Genomic DNA, 23,105 nt, shown 5'->3' with positions numbered 1-23,105 from the left:
TTCATTCCTCTCCTATTTCTGGTTAGCCCCAATTTTCACCCCCCCCCTCCCCTATTTATTGGAAAATAGAAAAAAAAGATAAAAAACTATTTGAAAAAATATTTTGTCAAATTTTCTCTTTTTGTTTATATTATATATATAATAAATCATCACGTCTCCGTCAACTCTTGTGATTGCATCAAATTGGACTTTTTAACGAAATTTCCAATCTGATCCATATATACTCGAGTGTAAACAACATTTGAATTTTCATTCGAATGGAAAATAGATGACAAAATCGAATAACGTATATATACGTATGTATATATATATATATATGTATATATAATAATATATGCTTGAAAATGATGTGCGAAAATCTTCAAATGAGAAGCAAGTGTGTGAAGGAATACTTGAAAATTTATTCACCGTTAAATTGTCAACGGCAAAAAAATTTATATTTAAAATTTGAAATTTCTTGTTGAGGAAAATAATTTTTTTTATTTTATAGTGAGAGTTTTTCTTTAGATTTTTAATTATTTTTTTTATTTGTTTTATTTATTTTTATATGTTTTATTTGTTTTTATTTATTTTTAATTTTACTTGTTTAATAAGAAACAGAATTTTAGAAATTACTTTTTAAATTTGGCGCCAATTGTTTTAGTTCCAGCTGCATTGTGTTTATTTTCATGTGGATGGACCTTTAGCATATTGTGTAAGTCCGACTTTAGTTTACGTCAATGACAATAGTATTGAGCAGACGCTTTTATTGGAGGTAAAATATTTATTGACAAAATTAAAAATCACTATTGAATTTCTAACAGTGTTTTAGTAATATTAGAAAGAGCATCGAAAAGGGTTGTTTGTAATAAAGATAAATCGTAAAATTGTTACAAGTAAGAAAAATCAACAAACGAACTTCAGACTGACAGTGTTCTAGTAATATTAAAAAGAGCAAAAGTATTTAATTTCTTTTCTTTTTGTTTCAGAACCTACAGAGAACTCATTATTAAAAAAAGGTTGTTTTTAATAAAGATAAATCGTATAAAATACTAACAAAAATAAAATCAACGAGAATTTAAGAATCAAAATGCAAAATTCTTCTTTCCGCTTTTCAAAAGACTAAAAAAGAATCCTCAGTGCAAATATTATTCAGCAGTTGTTTTAATTATTTCTCTGGTTAAAATTATGCAAGAATACCTGAAGTCATATAATAATAATTATTCAACCTTACTTGCAAGCTATGAAGTATGTGATATTGTTATTAAGAAGATATTTTCTCACTTTAGCAAGAAGTATATACAAGCATAATAATGAACACCTTTTGGCTTAGTTACCGAGTTCTGAAAATTGATTGTTCGAATCGATCGATTGAAAAGGGTTGGGTGCGCTTTGTAGCACCGAGTGTTGCTCATAGGTTTCACTATGTACATTGATACTTGTTATTTTACTCAATTGCTTCGAGGCTTGTGCACATTTCTATATACGTATATATATTTCTCTGCCAACATTTTGTTCTATTCGGAATTTATTACTCTCAGTAGCACACCTGCAACGCATTTCTCTGGTAGCTAAATTTTCATTCAAGTGTTGTTCAATAATTGCCTTTACACTATTTTTCTCAAAAACATCACTTTACTTTAGAGATTTAAAAAAAGTATTATCTTTATCTACTATACTTGTGATTAGTTTTCTATGATTTGATATTGATACACTAATATTGAAAAAGTATTATTTACCTTCAGCCGTGATGAGAGTTCGAAGCAGAAATTGGTTTCATCGGGAGTTTCACAAAGTTTCATCAAAAGGCTTCACTCCGGTTTGTTGGATTTTGAGATTCTAGATATGTTAATTTTTGTTTATTGGTTCCTATTTTTGTTTCAAATCGTATGCAGAAGATTCATCTTTTAAAAGGTTGTTTGTAATGAAAGTAAATCGTAAAATATTAACAAAAAGCATCTTCTACTGACAAAAAAAATTTGGAAAAATTAATTTTACGTTCCATCGTCAAATTTAAGAAAGAAAATACAATTCCTCAGATATTCTATAGATTGAAGCGTTTTAATAAGTATAAATAATTTCCAACACGTGTAAAATATAATTTATTATTATTATTATTATTCTAAAAATAAACAACGAATATCTAAACGAAAGAAATAAATCATGAAAATGTGATATATATTAGAACACTATCCTCCAATTTCAGATCAGTAGGTAGCAGAATGTGAAGAGCGTGAGGTTCGCTAGTTTCGCAAAAAGAGCGATTTACGGAAAATTAACCCCAGTTCTTTCCGCGCCACTGATATAACTTCCGGCGAAAAAAAGGCGAGATAAAAAAAAGAATATTGCGGTTTTTCCAGTGTGCAATTAATTTTTTAAATAAATTATATTAAATCCGCTTTCGCAGACTGGAAGAGTGTTTGAGCATGTTATTAGAAAAAAGATATGAAAAAATTACCTCTTTCCTTGTTTCTCTTCATAGTTGTTTTTCTATGATAAAAAATAATGTACTTTTAAAGATAAAATCTTAATCAAAAAGGCGAAGCTTTACAACAATTGGATTAATTAAACAATTAATTCCAACAAATTAACGATATAATTCGGTTGGATTTCTCATGTTTGGAATATATTCCCTATAATGTCACTAATACCCAACACAATCTTTCAATTGTGAATGTCAATAACGGTGGAAGAAATGTGACTATTAATGAGATCAATGCTGATCATCTATTGTTCAAATTGCTTAATTGGACTTTGGCCTGCTATTCAAAGTACGAGATACGCCTGAAGCTTTCTTGGTTATCAACAAATACCATATTCGTAATAGCTTATCCTCATTAGAATCAGAGACATATTTCCACACGATAGGAATTCAGGAATTTTTTTTTTCGTGTTTAAAAAGGAATCTCTTCTCTTAGTATTTTGTATTTCGTACATTACCAAAACATTGGTCGGTCAGAAATTCGTTTGTTTACTTTTTGGCAGAATTTTACGATTTATCTTTATTAAAAACAACCCTTTTTTGGTGTCAGAAATTCGTTTGTTGACTTCTTGTCAGAATTTTACGATTTATCTTTATTAAAAAACAACCTTTTTTTTGATATTCTTTCTAATAATTCTAAAACACCAGTCAAAAATTTGTTTGTTGACTTTTCTTCTTAACACAGTTTTATACGATTTATCTTTATTAAAAAACAACCCTTTTTGGTGACGAATCCTCTGCAGCATCTGAAACAGAAGACAATAAAGTAATTAAAATTTTAGAACTAAAAACAAAGTACGATCCTTTTCTTTTCTTCTTCATTTTTGTTGTGCATCAGAAATTGTTATGGTTAACAATTTTGTGGACTTCTTCTTTTAAGAATTTTACGATTTATCTTTATTAAAAACAACCCTTTTTTGTTGACTAATCCTCTACAGCATCTGAGACAGAAAAAATAAGATAATTAGAAATCTAGCAATTTTAAAACTAAAAATCGAAGCTTATGTGTATTAATTAGAGCAATTTTGGAAGTACCATCTAATTCGATATGACCATAAATTGAAATTATCCACTTTAGCGATTTGCTTTGGTTGTTGTTAAACCAAACACAGGGAGGAAAAGGCCACGGCTGGCCTGGTTAAAGGCACTCGTGCATACTAGAGGTCCTTCAAGAGAGATAGATAGATTTAAAGAGGAGGGACGGTTTCTGTTTCACTATAAGGGCAAACTTTAACTCCATCGCCTGAAACATATCAATCCTTCCTGTCACTTTCAGAAATTTGTATCGTTCTCCAAATATATTTCACTCGTTTGTGTATAAGAGCAACTAATTTCTATTTGTTTTCCGTTTTCCAAGAGAGGGTCAAATGTCAAGAAGAATCATCACAAATCACGTACAATTTCTTCCATTTTTCAACAAACACACACATTTCATGAAAAAAAAACATGAATTATTACACTGTTAACGACGGAAAGTCATCACGGTATTAAATTTTCCTATTGTTTATACTGCACCAAAAATATCGCCAAAAAACAATCATTTATAACCAGTATTGTTGAATTAATGATGAAATCAAATTCCCCCTCTCTCACTCATCTCTATTTCTGGTATGGAGATAGTTGTCTTTTGCCAGACGCTTTTACCCTCTGCGCTCAATTAACAAGTAAAGCCCATTACTAACGGCGGCAGGCTCTGCGTTTAGCACGAACACCTGTCAGAAAAGTAAGTCAACGACTGCCAACTCCTATCTAATGTTTAATGACATTTAAACTTTGATAAGGTAACGATTTCTTTTTTCGAAAAAAAATTAATTAACAAAATAATTTAAAAATATCATGTACCTACAAATCCACAATTCAGTTATGATTATAGTTACAATATAAAATAGCATCTGTAGAATAAAGTAGAAAAAAAATAATTCACGACTAGTGGATACAAAGGAAAAATTTAATTCGAACTTAAAGTATACTTTTCTCTTTCAATGTATCTTTATTTTAATCAACTTAAAAACGATTCTAAATCTGCCAGGTCAAGTGCACTCGAGACAATGTTAATTTCTCGATTTGGAATTTTAAAGCAATTAGTTGGCTATTATGTTGAAAGCGTATAGAGGATACTTGAACCGGAAAAAAACAATTCTGACTAGAGTCGAAATTGTAGAAAAGTTAAGAGAGAATAAGAGAAATTTTGATGGTAATGTTTAATAATGAAGCAACTTGACAGAAAATACAAGAGAGAAAATCGGATTAATTTATACAAAAAAGTGAATAAAATTTGGTTTTATAATTTTCCAAAAATGATCTTTATAGAAAATGAATATTATGAAATATTATATTATTCTACATTAAAAATATAAATTTTTCAGTTATTTTTAACTTTTATATTTATTTCTTTTAATTAATTTTCAATTTCTCATTTTTAGTTATTTTTCAATTTTTAGTTATTATTCTATTTATTAATTTTAATTTTTCTATTTATTAATTTTAATTTTTATTTATTATTTTTAAATTTATTATTTTTATATATATAATTATCAGATATATGCTCAAGATTTAATGGACCGTCTAGTTTATTTTCAAAGGAAATTAAGAACTCCTACCAAAAAGGAAAAAAATGATATTCAAAGGATTATGCAAACTTATCATTAAGGACATTTTTTTTCGTTGAAAATGTTCTAAATTATGCGAGAAGGAAGGAAAACTCTGTTTATGCAAAAATGACGAGGAATTAATTTAAAAAAACTGAAAATTCATGATTTGAAAACCAGTGAGGAAATTTAATTCTTCTTCAAATAAGATTATTTTGGATCAATAGAGAGTAGTGAATGTTACCCCCACTCTAAATTCTCTCGCTGTTCTTATATACTTTCTCTGCCTCATGTTGATTGCGAGAGAGATTTCGCGGAGCGCCGATGTCACTGCGGCTTATATAGGAACCAAACCTTGTTACCGACGCTCGGTAAAGTAGATTTCTATGTAAAATTGCAAGTTTATTATTAATATTATTATTATTATATTTTTTATTACTAATAACTTCATATAATCTCATCCTGACGAATGATGTCAAAAAAAGTGCGGTAAGCTTTGAAAAGTGATTTAGCTTCAGAAAAAAAATTATATTTGTACTTGAAAAATACAAGACTTTCTATAATTTAAAAGTCGATTAACGAGGAAAGAAAACACAAAATAACAATGAAAAAAAAGAGAGGAGGAGAGGGGTAAGAAGAAAGAGAAAATATAAGAAAGGAAAAAAAGACGAAATCCAAGATGAAAAAGAGGCATTTATTACATTTAACTTTAAATCAAAATGGACATTTGCGAGTTTTTGATTCACTTTTATACCTAAAAAGGAAGGTGAAATATATGATGATAGATATAAATGCGAGGAACTTGGACCGAAAATTGAGGGGGCGGAATAGAGGAGACACAAATTTTATCCACATGCCAATATTCAAGTCAGTTATACGCTGAAGGCGTTACCATTATTCCCGAATTATTTCATGACTTATGATTTCATTTCCGGTTCTTTTACTTTCTACAGAGATTCTAGGTTTTCATGAAATGAAAACTGTCAAAATATTTCTTTATAAAATTTTCCTTTTTTGTCTCCCGTCAAATTTTATTTTATTCTTTAATTCTATTTCTTCGTATTAACAAATTAAAATTAATTTATAATAAAAATTTCAACAATTCTGAATGAGAAATTTTCTCTAAATAGAGCGTTGACAAAAATAAAAGAAAACAAAAGAAACGAGAAAACAACTTCTCAGGGAAAAACACAAATATGTCAATAAACGATGACTGAAAACATCCGAGTAATATTTTCTAACATTTTATAATTAAATCCTCAATTCTAATTGTATAATTATTTAACAATAATCTAGAAGAGTAAATGAAAAAATTTTGAAATTTCATAAAGTACAAAATTAAAAAAGAATTATTAAACCAAAGAAAAGTAAATTTTTGTTAAAGGAAAAACGATAAGGTTCGTTGAACTTTTTTTGGAGAGAAAAAGGAAATTTCTGTCTACTTGAAAGAGTGAAAATAAAGGAAAATAAAATAAAGAGAAAAAAAAGAAATGACCGAAAGGGAAGTAAAGAACAAAAATCCTTTCAAGGATCATATCCTTGAAAGCATTTTGGGAAAGAAAAATTCAGACAGGTGCGTAGGCGTCAAAACTATTTATCACCGCAAATGTTTCGCTAATAACTCAACAAAAAAATAAATTTCCTTTCCATCTAAAAGGTATATTTTTTTTGTCATCTTTTATAGTTTATTGCAAATTTCTAATTTTTTGTTAAATTTTTTATTTTAACGAAAATTTTTTTCCTTTTTTTTCTTTCTTTTTGTTCGTTTATTAATTTATTTATGAATTCCAAATAAAAATTTATTTATAAATTGTAAACAAAAATTTATTTATAAATTGTGAACAAAAATCTAATATTCAAATAAAAAATAAAAAATTGAAAATATAAATTTATTTATAAAATGATATAAATAAATAAACAAATGAAGTATTTTTTATTTAATTTTTATTATGAACAAGAAATTTTTATTCCTACGTTCATATTAATTTATTTAAATTAAATAGTTGCGCGGGCCGTGCGGCCGAAACTCAGGAGTGGGGGCAACGAGAGCGACAGAGACATCGCAGTTTTTCTCTTTCACTCCTATTGCCCCCACTCCTTGGTCTACGCTCCATTCTCTATTCTCTTTATGAATGAATAAAAATTTATAGCAAGGACGAAATTTTGGCCAATGGATTTGAAAACCAGGTGAGAAATAAATAAAAGTCTACTCTCAATAAAAATTACGTTTTAGTTATTTTTTATTTTAATTTCTTCTTTTCAATTTCAGAATTCACTTCCTTCGGAAAATTCGCATCGAAAATTAAAGGACAATCTTAAAGAAACGAATTCCATCAGCGAAGAGGGAATTTTCAAAAATTCCACAGGTTTAAAAAGTAATTAATATTGCAAATTATTAAAATAATTTATCATTTAAAAAAAATATTTTATAATAAAAAAAAATTTTTACTTATTTAAAAATAATTTTTGTGAAAAAAAAATTCTTTTCTCCTTCTCTATCAGCGCCAGAATATTTAATGGAAAATCGAGAATTAAATGAATCGATAAACATTCCCGAAAAACCGAAACGTAATTTCAAAAGTATGACACTTGACAGAATGGGAAAAATGCTTAAAATCAAATCGACAAATTCAAATCAAAGTGAAACTGAAACGAAAAACAAGGAGCAAAATGAAAATGTAGTTAATATGATTTATTTCATTTCAACTCTAATTTAAATAGTTATTTTATCTTTCTCTATATATGCATATTGTTGGAAACAAAACAAAAATTGCGCATTTCTATTTTATTTGTCACTTTTTCCAATATAATAATTTTTAAGTTTTATTAAAATGAACATTTTTTTCAAATCACTCCAGTTTTTTGTTATTACAATTATTTCAAAAAAATGTTATACCAAATAAATTAATAATTAAAAATTTTAAACAAATAAATAATTAAAAGTTTTTAATTAATGATAAAGTTAACAGTGAAAATTTATTAACAAATAATAACAAAATAATTAACACTTTATGAGAAAATAGTAAAATAAATTATTAATAAATAAATAATAAAAATAAATAAAGGATAAAATATATAAATAGTAACAATTCATAAATAAATAAATAAATAATAATTTATAAACAAATAACTAAATTGATACTAAGTATAAATAAATATTAACTAAATAAATATTGAAAATAAATAAATAATAACAATTCACGAACAATAATCATAAAATAAATAATAAAATACATAAAAAGACGAGTAATAAATAAATATTTAAATAAACAAATAAAAATTTGTAAAACAATCTTATTCCAAAGTAACTTAAAAAGAAAAAGAAAAAAATGTAATATTCAAAGAAGTCGTCAAATCCATTTTACTTGAGGAATAATAAAATATTGACGACTCAAAGTTGAAAGTAAAATTGAGTTGAAAAAAAAGAGTGAATGTTTGAAAGCAAAGTTGAAAGGAGCAATTTATTATTTATCACGAAATACATTATTTACCATCATCACTTCCTTATCCAATGGTTGAATTCAATAAATAATGAAATTTTTATATATGTATATATGTATAAGCAGGAAACAAGAACAATTTTCCACCCCTATGATCAGCCTGCTTTATCTAAAGAGAAAACAAATTCACTTGGTAGAGTATTTAAACTCATGGATCATGATATTAATCCAAGGAGATTATTTGGTCATTCGTCAACGAAATTAACGAAAAAAACAAAATTCACTAATGATGAAAAAATTTCCAAACACGATCTCGATCCAATACGTCGTGTATTTTCTAAAGTCATCTCACAAATAAAGGGTAAAAAAGATTTTTTATCATATTAATAATTATTATTTTTAAAAACTATTATTACTACTACTGTTTATTATTATCATCATTAATACTATTACTATTTATTTTTATTAGTATTATTTATTAAAACAATTATTATTACTTATGTTATTATTATCATTATTAATACTATTACTATTTATTTTTATTAGTATTATTTATTAAAACAATTATTATTACTTATGTTATTATTATCATTATTAATACTATTACTATTTATTTTTAATTATTATTATAACTATATAATAAGTTTTTTATTATTATTATTACTATTTCCGGTAATAAACAGAATAGCGTTTTTTTTCCTGGAGCGCGAGTTTGTGCGCGCGCAGCTATTGTGGAGTGGGGATAGCGTCTTTTCTTGGAACGCGAGTGCGCGCGCAGCTATTGAGGAGTGGGGATGGCGTCACTACTCCCCACTCCTCGATGACTGCGCGCGCACTTTTCTTCAGTCGCACTCAAAGAACAACGACGCTAATAGTTATTATTTATCGTAAAAAAAATTATTTACTTCAATTTTTGATTTTCTTTTTCGATTTCTTAATTATTCTATACAATATTAACAATTAAAAATTATAATAATTATTAATAATGACAATAATTTTACAGGTCGACAGTCAAAAAGTGAAAAGACACCGGCAGAGCCAAATATTCGTTCTTCTTCTGCTGCTGCTGAGGAAAAATCTAAAGATTCTCATCCAACGTCAAGGACAAGTTTAGCGACGAGGATTATTTCCAGCCTTTCAAGCTCTCCGTCTAGATTATCGGTCATAAAAAAGTCGACACCACTGACACACGATCCAACTTCATCGACATCTGAAATTCCATAGCGTCGCTTCTTCTTTTCACTTTTTTTTTTTTTTTTTTTTTTGAAAAATTACCAATTTTGATTCATCACACCTGGGAACTTAAAAAAAATAAAAAAGAAAAAATCACAGAAATTGCATGAATAAATTTGCATGAAAATTGCAAAAATGACTTATTTTAAATTATTTACATAATGAAGAAAAATTAAATTTCTTTTTTAAATCCATAATGCAAATATGTAAGTTTAAAAAATTAAAATACAAATTAAGATAAAAAATTAATTACAAACTTTAAACTGAAAAAAGATTTAATTTGTTATTTTTGAAATTTAAGAAGTTGTATAAATATTGAAAAAATAAAAGAGTGGAAATTTTTCAAAAAGCACTAAATTAAAAGAGAAAAGAAATTGAAATCGATTTGTAATCTAAAAAAAAGTACCGGGAGCACAAGGAGGAAAAAAATGAACAATTACCCTATTTAAAAAAATCTATTTTTCTCAAAATTCGGTGACAATTTGACTCAATTTTTTTCTCTCGGCAATAATAATAAATTGACATTGTCAATTAATTTTAATTTCTCTTTTAAGTTCATCTTAAAAATTCTACCCTGAAATCGGCGGTTACATTATGAAAAAAGAAAACTTCAAAATCTAACGTCGAAATTTTTCACATTTTTTTTTCCTCTTCATTTTATCAAAGTTGAGTACAAACACGAAAAGCACATAAAGCTCGCTTTTTTAAATTACATTTATCAAATCTGTTTAAATTTCGATTTCGCTGAAGAAAATTTCTTTCAGTTTTGAAAAAAGAAATTCCAAAAAAATACAGTAAATTTTTGCGAGAAAATAAATCTTTTTTTTTATTCGGAAACATTTTTTTGATTTTAATCAAATTTTGCAACTTAGTTAATATTTTTTCAAAGTAAAATAAATATATAATAAATTCGACGAGTTGGAAATTGTTAACTTTTTTAAAATTGCAATTTTTTTTTCTTTTTTATTGGAACCAAAATTTAATTACAAAGCATAAACAAATTATTTTATAACTTCTGAATTTTAATATTTTTCCTAAAAAGAATTTGTGTAAGTGTAAATACTCTATTTAATAAAAAATTCACATGTGAAAAAAAATTTACTTGTGAATAAATATTTTTTCTTGTTAAAAAATTTTTTATTGAAAACTGCGATTTTAAAAAAAAATTTCTTCAGCGAAATCGATTCGAGACAAACGCACTTATAATCGATCGTAATTTTTATCACAGAGTAACTTAAAATTGATTCAAATTTTTTTTTTTAAATTAATTCTTGATATTCTTAAAAAAATACTCATTTAAAAAAAAAACCGCATTTGTTCGAAGTTTTCACACAATACTTTGAGATTCAAAATTCCCCCCTCTTTTCACATAATAATATATATTTTTGAATTAAATTCGCTGCGCCAAATTAATTAAAATATATATATTTATATATAATTAATAATACAAATTTTCTTTCTCAAATTTTCATCCCCGACAACAAGCGCTTATCGGTTAATACATAATTTTTTTTCATAAGCCTACAGTGTTTGGAATTATAATAATTATATGGAAAAAAATAATAATTAGGTTTATCTTCAGATGGCGAGTTGTTTCAATGAATAATAATTAATTATTTATACATAGCTATATTTATACATTAATTTATATGATTTTCGAGTTTCGGAAAAAAATCCCATGAGCTGATATGTCGAGGTGAAGAAAAAAAATTCTTTTCGAAAAAAAAATAAAAAAAATACATAAAAAAAATCGGAGCCGTAATAATATCAATAATCGGTAATAATATTATTAATAAAATGCTGCGATAACAATAACAATGATAATAATAAAAATTCTCGGTAAAATACAGTATTTACAAATGTTTATATATATAATAATATTTATATATTTATATATTTTTATATATATAATATATAGTCTTCATCCGCGATCTCTGAGATCGGGAATATTTTTAAGCGTTTAAGAATACAAAAAAGGGGCGTTAAAAATATTTACTTCGAAAATTTCACTCTAAACGATATTTGCAATTTTGCTTTCTCACGCAGAGAAAGTTTTGTAAGTTTTTATTACAAAAAAAGTAAAAATTGTTATATTAATTTTTTAAATTTTAATAATTTTATTAATAAATGAATAAAATATAAAAATGAAAAAATGAAGAAAATAAATAAAATAGAAAAAAAATTAAATTTAAAAGTGAAGAAATTAAATGAAAAAATTAAGAAATTAAATAAAAAAGTAAAGAAATTAAATAAAAAAGTGAAGAAATTAAATAAAAAGTAAAAAAATAAATTAAAACATTTTTTTAATAGTAAAAAATTATTTTCAATATTAAATAAAAAAACTAAGAAATAACAAAAATGTTAAAATTAAAATAATGAAAGAAAAAGGTAAAAAAGGAGCAAAAAAAATTTTTCCAAATTGAAAAAAAATCGAAGTATCAGAAAAAGTGAAATTTGAAAAAAGACGCACCCGAAAAATACGCAAATACTTTTTTTTTAAAAAAAGAAAAAAAAAGTATCACATTCGCTCTCTTCTTTTTTTCCAAAAAACACACATTCACACGCACAAGCTCATTGATTTCATCTCGCGAGATTCTTTACAAGCTTTAACGATTAACGATTAACAATAGACGCTAATTTCAAGATCACATGAAAATTCACTAAAAAAAAGAATTATTTTCGCTTTAAAAATAATTTTCATTAAATCAAATTTTCATTAAGCCGAATTTTCCAATTTTCAGAATTCAAAAATTAGTTTCTGTAATTTAATTGACTTTTAATTAAATAGAATTTTTACTTAACGAGAATTTTTAATTTCAATTTTAATTTTTAATTTTAATGAAATTTTTATTTGGCGAAAATTTTCACCAAATAGAATTTGGCTAAATCAGAAAATGGTGTAAAACGACAAATTTTCTTAAATAAAAATTGCGTCGAAATAAAAATCTGTTAATGAAAATTTCAGCCTAATTAAAATTATATTAATTGGAAATTTCGCTGTATTACTGTTTCGTTAAGAAAAAGTGTTAAATAAAAGGAAAAAAAGTGAATTTTTTTTTTTTATTTTAATGTTAGTTTAACGAAAATTTGGTCAAATAAAAAATCTAAAAGAGAAATTTTCCTCTAAATAAAAATCTCTCCCGAAATTCAAAATAATCGCAGATTTAATGAATATTCATGCGACTCACAATTATTTTTTTTATACAATTTCGTGTACTTTATTTGTCTCTGTACACTTTAAAAAAATTAAGTACAAGAATCTAGAATTCCCCCTTATTTAATGGATTTTCAATAAAAAAAATTTTTCCCTCGTTTAATTATAGAAAATATAAAGAGAAAATTGAAAAATTGGAAGCCCAGAAAATTATTTTCTGCATTATCATTATTATTTTCTTTTATAAAAATCCATTAAACAAGGGAGATGATATGGTTATGGCTTTCTAAGAAGATGCGAGTTTTCTTGTTCCCACTGACTCGATTTTTTTTTCTAAGCTTATTTTTTTATTCTCTATGAATATAAATATCGATTGTAAAAAGAGATTCTTGGCGGAAACGATTTTTTTTTCATTTTCAAAATCGTCATTGATTACAATTTTTTTTTTCTTTGAAATACAAACATTATTTCCTGGACGGACTTTGAGATCAATAACTGGAACAGAAAATTAAAATGTGGATTTTTCTCTCAAAAAGAAAAATCGTCCAGTCATTTTTTCTAAAATTTCACCATTTTTTTTCAATTTTGTTAATTAAATTCTGTTCATTGAATTTATTTTTATTTTTTATTATTTTTTTTTTTTGTTTATTTGACAGGAAAAAATTTTTAATTGACTCAAAAATTGTTTTACAGTTTTTTGCCTCTTTTTAAATTTATAGTTTAAATACATTCAAAAGTTATTTTTGTTTGCTTGTAAAATTTTCGTTCGCTTTCTTTATTTTTTTAATAAAAATTGAATTTCTTATTTTATATTTTTGTCTAAATGTTATTTCATTTCTTTTTTTTTCCATTTCGACTCAATATTTAAACATTTTTTTTCTCAATTTTAATTCGAACTTTTTTCCAAAATTCGAACTTTCTAATCTGTCCTATTTTTAAAACATTCGATTTCATTTCAAATTTAAATTTTCGTACAATTTTTTTTCACGTTCTTCAGTCGCATTTCTTTTCTTTTTTTTCTTTATTCCAAATTCATTTAAAATTAAAATTTTTTAATTCTTAAAAAATTCTAAAATTCAAAATTTGAAATTCTAATTAAAATTAAAAAAAAATTCTACATTTTCTCGTCGTCACAGTAATTCTCTCGCTATACATTTTCAAAAAAAAATCCCACTTCCCTTTTTCGACTCTTCTCTTATCAAAATCCATTTTCTTTCCTGTCCTTACAGAAGAAAATTTTCATTAATCCGCATTCCGCCGCAATGTCTCTTCTCATCTTCCCTCCTCTTTTTTTCTTCTCTCTTCAACATTGGCGTCTTTCCGAATAAATCTGTGATTTACTCCTTCTTGTCTTGTGACTGAATTAAATCAGCTTTTTCAAAAAATGTTATCACATCCCTGACTCAGCGATTCCCTCGTCATCTATATAGAAAAAAATAGGAACCAAAAAGAAAAAACCAGTTGATTAATGATATTTGTTCTTCGATGCTTATTCGTGAGAATTTCATGCTCTATAACTTATATGGAATCTAATAAATCTTCGTCTTCTGTCAAAAAAAAAAAATTTAGCATTAAAACATCAAAATAACGAGCAGTTAATTTAATGATTATGACAATTTTAACATTTTAAAGCGTATGTACATAAATTGAAGATTAATATTGCGCTCACCAAGACGTGTGGAAAAAAGAGATTTAATTATACTTCATGCAATTTTGTAAACACCCAAAAAGAAAAAAAAAGAAAAAGAAAGAAAACAATTTATTTTGTAATAAAAAATAATTAGAGAAAGAGGCAGAAAATTAAAACTAAAATTTGAACTAAAATAAAGAGAATTTACAATGAAAATATAAATATATAAAATTATTTTTAAAAAAATTAATTTTAAATTAATTCAACTCAACTCAATGTTCAACTTAATGTTTTATTTTTTAGCTAAGACGACCGAGTGATAAATTCAAATATTTATTAATTTTAAATTAAGTTAAAATAAGAAAAAAAATTAAAATTAAAATGATTTAAAATTAAATTAAAGCTCGAAAGATATTAAAGTGAAAATCCAATTAAAATAAAAGTAAATGAAGGAAAAATAATTTCTTTTTATAAGAAAATTGCCATAGAAGCGGAAAATTAATTAAGCGTGCACAGTAAGAAAGCGTCAGCGTCACTTTATTACCATCGGAGTAGTTTTCGCAGTTCGAAGGTCACCTCTCCTTTTCATCGTCCCCTGGACTCTTAGCATTTTCGACTGAACTTCGATTCTTTCCTAAATTCAGAGATTCGAAAAACAAATTTTGCAAAAGAGTTTCTTAATTTTTTTGCGCGAAAATTTTATAATTTTCTTCTCAAAATATTATTCAGGCAGAAATAATTAAAAAAAACTACTTAAAAAGTGATTTTTAAAAAACTTAAAACATTTTCTAAACTAAAAACATTTTTAAAAAACTAAAAAATGCAGAAAAAATATTTTTGAAATATTACAAAATAATTTTTAAGGGTATTTGAACCATTATGACTCACAGTGTTCTAAAACAGTGACGTCATAATGTTTCAAATGCCCTTAAATATCAAAAAACATATTTTAAATACCAACGAATGTTTTTTAAAAAATATAAATAATCGAACTGTGGACGATGAAGAAAAGAAAATTGTATGTAAATTAATAATACGAAGCAAAAGAAATCACAAACACCTTGATTTAATTATAAGATCCGTCACCAATATTATTAAATACTCCAAAACATATGGGTCAGAGAAAAATAGACGTATGAATATCCTTCCCAAACTGGAAGGACCAGCATATATGCAATTGACTGTATAATGTTAGCCACGAACTAATGAGATTGTAACAGAAATGATACAGTTTTCAGAAAAGTGTGGACAAATCTTAAGGACAGCATATAAGCAGTTACCTGTATTTTTAAGACTATTTACAAATACAGGTAACTGCTTATATGCTGCCCAAGTTTTTAAAAAGGTTTTTTGCCCATAAGGTATACCCTACGGGCAAAAAAACTTGTTCGTTCCAAAAAAACGTTCTTAAAACGTTCTTAAAACCTTCTAAAAGCGTTTTAAGAACGTTTTTATAACGAACATGGTTTTTTGCCCATAGAGTAGGTGGCCAAGGATAAGATAACAAGAACTGTCGTTAGCAACAACAGGAATTAAAAAACAAAGATTGAAAAAGATTTTCCAAAGAGTCTTTTTGTATTCACCAAGATGATGAAGGTTTGGCATCATAATTCACAAAGAAAATGTTAACGAAGAACGTTTCCAAAGAGATTTAGCTAAATAAACACTAAACCTCATTACATAATCAGATTTTTATACCACACATCCCAAAATGAAATAGAAAATATTCATACGTCTAAAATTCGGATTCACATTAATGGAGAAAATGATGGACACCAACAAGTACACGTAATTTTTCCAGACAAATGGATTATCACAAATGGACAAACCATTATGGTAAAACAAAATGAAAAAAAGATTCTCACCCTCGAAACCTTGATTATCGTGAATTTCCCGAGGTGGTCCCGTGGTATCCTGTCCCTCCAAAACTGCCAGCAAACACTGATGAATGCAAATATACTGCTGCTCGGTTTGCACCATCCAAACTCTCTCCTTCCTCATTGCCCAGACAATACCAAAAATATCGACATAGTCCGAGACTAAAATTTGTTGCAATATCCTGTCTAGTGTTATGAATGTACCACTACGTCCAACGCCAGCACTGCAATGCACGACAATTGGCCTCTGATCGGGACGAACACGTTCTCTAAATGCCCGAACGAACCTCGCCAATGTTTGCGGTGGACTAGGAACACCAAAGTCTGGCCATGTTGTAAAGTGGAAGTGTTGAATGACTCGCTTTGAATCGCCCTGGAAATATATTGAAAGTAAGTTTTGATTTTACTCTTCTTTAGTGTTTTGTTTTTTTTGTTTTCTTCCCTCTGGGCAAAAGTCCATGTTCTCCTAAACATGCAGCATCATTGACAACATTTCCTCAATTTTGTGAAACTTGTAGCAATATTGTCAATATTGCGGGCAAGTTTAGATGCTTGTTCGTTTTAACAAAGTTTTTGGAACATGGTTTTTTGCCGAAAGAATTATTGCTAATAACTCACCCGGCAGAGCATGAATTCGGTAATACTCCAATCGGGATAGTGAGAGTCATTCAAAATTGTTACACATATGTCGCCGTAATAAACCGGAAGAGTATCAACTGGCCAATAGTGATCGCATTTCTCTCTTCCCTTCTCAATGCAACGAGTCAGCATCACAATCGCTCGACTGTTACTCTCCCAAACCATTCTCCAAAAATCGTCCCTAGTTGAATGCAATGGACCTTGCGTGACTATAAATTCCCTCGGCGAATTGTGACCCTAAAATAATCATCAAACCATCATTTCCGATACTTAGACTTCGAATTATCAAAATTAAAAGAGAATTACTTGATGAGCATCAATGCTTCATGTGACCTCAACCCTCTGGTCAAGAAACCATGTTCGTTCATAGAACCTTTTTAGAACGTTTCATGTCTGACAAATAAGGTTCTAGAACATCATTTGAACATCCATGTTCTTAAAATGTTTGCATACCTTATTTGTCTGATGAAAGGTTTTAAAAACGTTCTAAGAACATTTTGGGAACGAACATGGTTTTTTCTCCCTAAGGAATTAGTTTTGCCAAGAAGGAAACTTACAGGAACGTAATTGGCGTTAATGTAATCAGAACCCTCCTCATCGTCCACGGGTTGTAATTTAAATCTGCTATGATCGTAGGGTAAAATATTCGTAAAACGATTCTTTGGTCGATTGCAGGGCAAATCGGCAGCGCTGCACGGTTGATCCCTACCCACATGTTTCAATTCTTCGAATTCCTCCGAAAATCGAAAGTCCGAATCCGCTGACATTATTCGATAATGCTCCGCAAAGTTCTCCACTCGAATTGGTCGACTAAAAAAACAAAAATTAGATTCAGACATAAGAGGCTATAATCTCCTATAGGCTCCTAGCTATAATCTTCTATAGACTCCTATCTATAATCTTCTATAGACTTCTAGCCATAATAGATCAAAGCTAGGAGCCTCTAGAAGATTATAGCTAGAAAGAATAGCGGATTGTATTTTCAAAAATAAGAAAAGTTTTGGTACCTCGTTTCGATAACACTGTCAGGCAACGAAAGATCATCAGTAGCTCGTGTCTCGGTCGTTTTTCTCCCCTGATTCCGTCGCCTCCTGACAATCAATCCGATTCCAAGTAGAGCCAGTAGCAAAACAATTGGCACTGTTATTCCCACAATTATTGCCGTATTGTCCTTATCTGCCCATGACGGAAAAATAACATATTAACTTAGATATTAAAAACTGTGTCCTTTTTTACAATTTCTAACTTAAATTAATCAACTACTTATCTACTCGCTACCGGCAAGATTTTCCCTCTTACCTGCCAGCAGCAATCCTTGGGCGAGGCATGTGCACGAAATAAGGCATGAATTTAGCAAGATTCATCGCTACTCTACTTAGTTTTTTTCTAAATCGCCCATTTCTCGCTTATCGACTATTATTTTTAATAATTCCTCTCGTTAAAAAAAAAATAATGGAAGAAAGTGATAAAGCAACGAAAGCAATTTATTTTAAAAAAGAGCATTATCTACTCTTCAGCAAAAGTAACAATAACAGATCCAAAAAGGTCGTGAACTTAATAATTTCTCTCGGGAAACAAAAAATAAAACTAATTTTATTGACTCTCACCTGTTTGAATTGCGAAACTGTAACTGGTATCCGTGAACTTATCAGGAGCAGTGAAAGCTCTCACTTTAACTCGATAAGTTGATCCCGACTTAAGAGCGCCGTTACAATAACCAAGTTTATTGTCGCAATTTTCAGATCCAATAGTGAAGTCCTCAACTGATCCATTCTTGAACGGAAAGTAAGGGTCCATAATCTGGAAAAAGAGAGTAATTTAAAACTACTCCTTCTAAAATGTTCCTTCTTTTATTATAAAAATATTCTGGGTGCTACTAAATCATCTGCTTAGGGAATAAAATTAGAACTACGGTCTGATATTCTGACAATATAGCAACAAAAAATAGAAAAAATTGTTGAATCAATTTTATCCCATTTTTTTAAATCAGAAATTTTGATGAATCTACCTTATGGAAAAATTGTCCAGTTCGATTGAGGAGATTATGAAAAATATCCATAATTATTTTTCCGTTAAAAATTTTACAAAACCGATTAAATGTTAATAGAGATTTTACAAAGTGTCATTACTTCACACGATGCGTAATGATAATAATTTGTCCTCACTTATTTTCGAGGTAAAACGCGCACAAGTCGCGATCTGCGTGCGCACTAAAGAATTAACTCGTGATCAGAATAAATCGACGAATCGATAATTAGACTGTTTTTTGCATTCTGTATAAGCGTTCAGTGCCGATGTTATTCTATCTCAAACCCCCTATCTTTCTTCTTTAGAATTTTTTCAATCTTAATATTAAAATAATAAAAATTCTTTTGTTTCAGAAATCTTCAGAAGGAGGGACAAGGTACAACTTTTCTAAATTCTTCAAAGTTCCAAATTTCAGAAGCAGCAAAAGATTATTAGCTTGCGAAAAAAGGGTTTCTAATAAAGGCAAATCGTAAAATAGTTGCAAAAACAAAATATAGAGAATTATCAGCAAATATTTTTTTTTTTCGTGTAAATTTAAAACATTAAATTTCTTTTGTTTCTGTTTCAGGTGCTTCAGAAGATTCAACTTTAAAAAAGGTTGTTTTTAATAAAGATAAATCGTAAAAGTATGCCAAGAATCCTTAAAAAATTTACCATTATTTCCAAAGCAACATTAAAAATTTCTTTACCTGGTAAGGAGGCCACACACTGTAGGCTTGAACATCCCTCCAACTTGGCATTTCCAGACCAGAAGCATTTTTACTATCATCTTCGGCGACAATAATTGTGTACGACATCACAGCACCATTTTGATCGCTAAAATAATTTTTCCTAAATCGTATCTGAATAGTTGTGCTGCTACGACAAACTTCCGTCGGTACAACTTGTGTCGGTGGTTTCGGTGGTGCTAAAATAGGCATTTTTTGCTTCCAAGTTGCCTCCGGACCAAAGCCAATTTTAGTTTCCGCCAGAATTTTAAAGACGTACGTCTTACCCGGAATTAGATTCTTAATAATTCCACGGAATTCGCTAGGTCTAAAGTCCCTCGTTTGGGAATGTGACGATCCCTATTTGAAAAAACAAGAGCTTTATTATTTTCCAAATTAAAAAACATTGCAAACTTTCAATCTGTATAATACAAGATTCAAGATGTGCCTTCAAAATGTGATGGAAAATGGTTAAACATTTCACATTTTGAAGGCACATCTTGAATTATAATAAAGATTGATTTGAAGAATTAGAAACAAAAAAATTTTCCCATTCACCTCGAGGCCATAAACGATGGTGAACTTGCGTATAATTCCATTTTGATCTTGACTCGGCAGTGACCATTCGAAGCTGATGTCACTTGGTTGAATATCAGTGGGATTAAATTTATCAACCCTCCCAGGAAAAGATTCACTGGTCGTGAAACTGGCACTGATCGGATTTGACCTGCGCAGATAATTCGATTCTGTACCCGATCTGACCACAAGGGTGAATGTATAATTTCTATGTGGCTTCAGATCCGATATTGTAATTGCATTTCCCGACGTTATATTCTGTACGTAGTTGCCCTCAGTGTTGATGTATTGCACTTCAAAGGCATCGTATTCACCACGTGGAATGTCCCAGGTCAATGTTATCTTTGTGTCATTTAATTCCAATGCATGAATCGCCGTCACAGGCTCTGGATCTGTAAAAAAAATTGTTAATTCAACTTAGGGATTAGGGTCTTCAAAAAAAGTATTCTTCAGAAAGACAATTCTTTAGTCTTCTCTAAAATCTTCTGTATTTTCTAAAATTCGAAACAGAGTAGAGTGGTAAAGAAAAATAAAGCAATTTTTATTTTATGCAAACAGGATTTTCTCATCGTAAATTTCTGCAAGTTGGAAAATCTAATTGGAGTATTCATTCGTCGAGTGAATGAATAAAAAATCAGGAGAAGGATTCATTTGAATTGCAAATTTAATGGCACGTGTTACGTTATGGACTTTGCAGTGTCGCACCAAGTGGAAATTATGCCCGAGTTAATTTCAATCTTTCAACGCTTTTACAAGTGGAATAAACATTCATGAGATATTCATGGTTTTCATGAATAATAAAAACAAAAGTTTAAGGAAATTTCTTCTATTTATTTTCGTTAAACAAGTCTCCGTACGGAAATGAAACAAATAACGAATTCTGAGAAGCAGAGCGCAGGCGTGAGAGTGGGGGTAATTGGAGTGAGAGAGACATTTCGGTTTTTCTCTCTCGCACTCACTGTTCCCACTGAGGCGCTTGCGCTTAAGCTTCGTACACACCCGCTAAAAACTCAAAGGCGAAAATTGCAAAATCGAAATGAAAAACTGAAGGGTAACAAAGGGAAGGAAAACACAGGAGGCAAAAATCGAATAATGATATAAAAATTGTTTTTGTTTTCGTATACTTACAGAGACGATCTTGACGGAATAGGGGACGACTCTCGACGTTCTCGCTCACGGTCCACATGGTCACATTGTACAGCCTACCTGGTATCAATCCGGCAAAAGTCACCTTTGTGTCGGCGTCGGTCAAAGTTTTTTCCTTGGTGGTGTTAATAGTGTCGCTGATGCGGAATCGATACATATCAAAGCGAGAGGACAAAATTGGCGTCGGCGTGTATCTTAGTGTCAGCGAATCCGGCAAATCACGATCAACAACAACGACAACTTCCGATTGAATCAGCGGCACTGAACATCGGATGTGGGTTAGTAAAAATTTTCTCTACCTTTTTTGCTTACATGTCAAAAATAAATGTTAATAAAAACCAACAAGGGGAAGAACAAAATTCAAAACAGCAAACGGGAAAAAATATTTAGAAATAAAATCTAGAGAAAAGTATACTTTACTTTTCTTTTTCTCTTTTTAAATATTTAGAAATAAAATCTAGAGAAAAGTAAAGTATACTTTTCTCTAGATTTTATTTCTAAATATTTATACCAAATGGAAGATTTGGAAGATTCAAAAGGATTTTGAATAAAAAACGTACTTGTTCTGGTTGTTAAATTTGTAGTATCACTGACGAGATCATAAGAGACAGTGAAAATACTGAAAAAATATTTCACCCCAGGCATTAAATCGCTGATAAGAATTCTCTCCGTATGAATAATATTTTCATCATAACCAATTGCCGCAATTTCACTGCTTTCCGATGCATTTTTAAATCTCACATCATCCGGATTATCCACGGGCCACCATTTCATAGCGTAAAATTCGATTCTTCCCTCGGGCCTTGGCCACTCAAGTGTCACGTTTGTCGAGTCAATGACTGGATTTACATTCAATACCGGATTTGGTCCTGAAAAAAGCAGATTTATCAGAAAAGGAATCATCAATTTTCTATTTTTAGTTTTTAGAAAATTTAAGAAAAAAATAGATTGATAACTTCCTATATATATTAAAAAAAATACTATTTGGAAAGGAATGTTTCATTATAATGCCTTCTGCTCGTGATGATAATGCAAAAAAAAAAAAAAAATGAAAAATACTTTGTTGGTTGTTGATGATAAGGGTGCGGGAGACTTACGAACGGTGTGGTTAACAAGAAGAGGGTAGAGACTCTCCACTCCAAAACTGATAGTATTCACTTGAATTGTGTATCTTTCGCCAGGCGTCATGTCAGCAACTTCCGCTTCCGTTTCTTTCACGCTTGGAAGCTTCACCCATCGTGGATCGTCTTCTGTGCGATATCTGATTGCATATTCGGAAAATATTGAGTCTGTCGGCGCCTCCCAATGTACGAGCACAGTATTTGTTGACACTTTTTCGACACTCAAATTCCTCGGCGGATGGGGTACTGCAAATTTCACGAAATTACTTTAACTATTTAGTCACAATTTTCTTTTCGTAAATTCAAAACATTAAATTTCTTTTCTGTTTTAGGTGCTGCAGAAGATTCAACTTTAAAGAAGGTTGTTTTTAATAAAGATAAATCGTAAAACTGTGCCAAGAATCCTTTAAAAAAGGATTGTAATAAAGATAAATCGTACAACAATGACAAGAATCCTTTAAAAAAAGGTTTGTAATAAAGATAAAACATTAAATTTCTTTTGTTT

The 23,105-nt window shown here is 28.8% G+C and overlaps 3 protein-coding genes across 6 annotated transcripts in view; 1 reads left to right on the top strand and 2 right to left on the bottom strand.

Moving 5' to 3' along the window:
* LOC122511827 (cholecystokinin receptor type A-like) overlaps nt 1–8,626 on the bottom strand; it is a 58,840-nt gene extending 50,214 nt beyond the window's left edge. The window contains exon 1 of the mRNA XM_043627330.1: nt 8,541–8,626. The gene's annotated coding sequence lies outside the window, so the exon portion shown is untranslated. The remainder of the gene's footprint in view (nt 1–8,540) is intronic.
* Nucleotides 8,604–9,808, top strand: LOC122511828. The gene is made up of 2 exons (XM_043627331.1): nt 8,604–8,850; nt 9,493–9,808. Exons 1-2 carry the CDS (start codon nt 8,604–8,606, stop codon nt 9,711–9,713), a joined length of 468 nt encoding a protein of 155 aa, XP_043483266.1. The 3' UTR covers nt 9,714–9,808.
* A 4,207-nt stretch (nt 9,809–14,015) lies between these two features.
* LOC122511866 (tyrosine-protein phosphatase 10D) overlaps nt 14,016–23,105 on the bottom strand; it is a 48,370-nt gene continuing 39,280 nt past the window's right edge. Inside the window, exons 9-21 of one of the 4 annotated variants that reach the window (XM_043627391.1) lie at nt 22,577–22,846; nt 22,040–22,348; nt 21,462–21,740; nt 20,316–20,725; nt 19,740–20,117; nt 18,630–18,822; nt 18,322–18,336; nt 18,030–18,198; nt 17,580–17,832; nt 17,002–17,259; nt 16,372–16,756; nt 15,051–15,140; nt 14,016–14,298 (exon numbers count right to left, since the gene is read on the bottom strand). In XM_043627391.1, the coding sequence (XP_043483326.1) occupies nt 15,079–15,140; nt 16,372–16,756; nt 17,002–17,259; nt 17,580–17,832; nt 18,030–18,198; nt 18,322–18,336; nt 18,630–18,822; nt 19,740–20,117; nt 20,316–20,725; nt 21,462–21,740; nt 22,040–22,348; nt 22,577–22,846 (2,981 nt within the window). In that variant the 3' untranslated portion in view covers nt 14,016–14,298; nt 15,051–15,078. The remainder of the gene's footprint in view (nt 14,299–15,050; nt 15,141–16,371; nt 16,757–17,001; nt 17,260–17,579; nt 17,833–18,029; nt 18,199–18,321; nt 18,337–18,629; nt 18,823–19,739; nt 20,118–20,315; nt 20,726–21,461; nt 21,741–22,039; nt 22,349–22,576; nt 22,847–23,105) is intronic. The other 3 variants (XM_043627393.1, XM_043627392.1, XM_043627394.1) reach the window with 3 other exon arrangements.

Source organism: Leptopilina heterotoma, unplaced genomic scaffold (assembly GCF_015476425.1).
Source record: "Leptopilina heterotoma isolate Lh14 unplaced genomic scaffold, ASM1547642v1 Lhet_90, whole genome shotgun sequence".
In the NCBI taxonomy this organism is placed as follows: Eukaryota; Metazoa; Arthropoda; class Insecta; order Hymenoptera; family Figitidae; genus Leptopilina; species Leptopilina heterotoma.
Note: the sequence above shows the minus strand (reverse complement) of the source record. Positions and strands in the feature narration are given on the sequence as shown.

Bases quoted from the DNA above. Each gene is read 5' to 3' on its own strand.
- LOC122511828 (XM_043627331.1), top strand. From the start codon at position 8,604: ATGTATAAGCAGGAAACAAGAACAATTTTCCACCCCTATGATCAGCCT. The intron at 8,851-9,492 runs GTAAAAAAGATT...ATAATTTTACAG, and splicing joins AGTCATCTCACAAATAAAGG to GTCGACAGTCAAAAAGTGAA.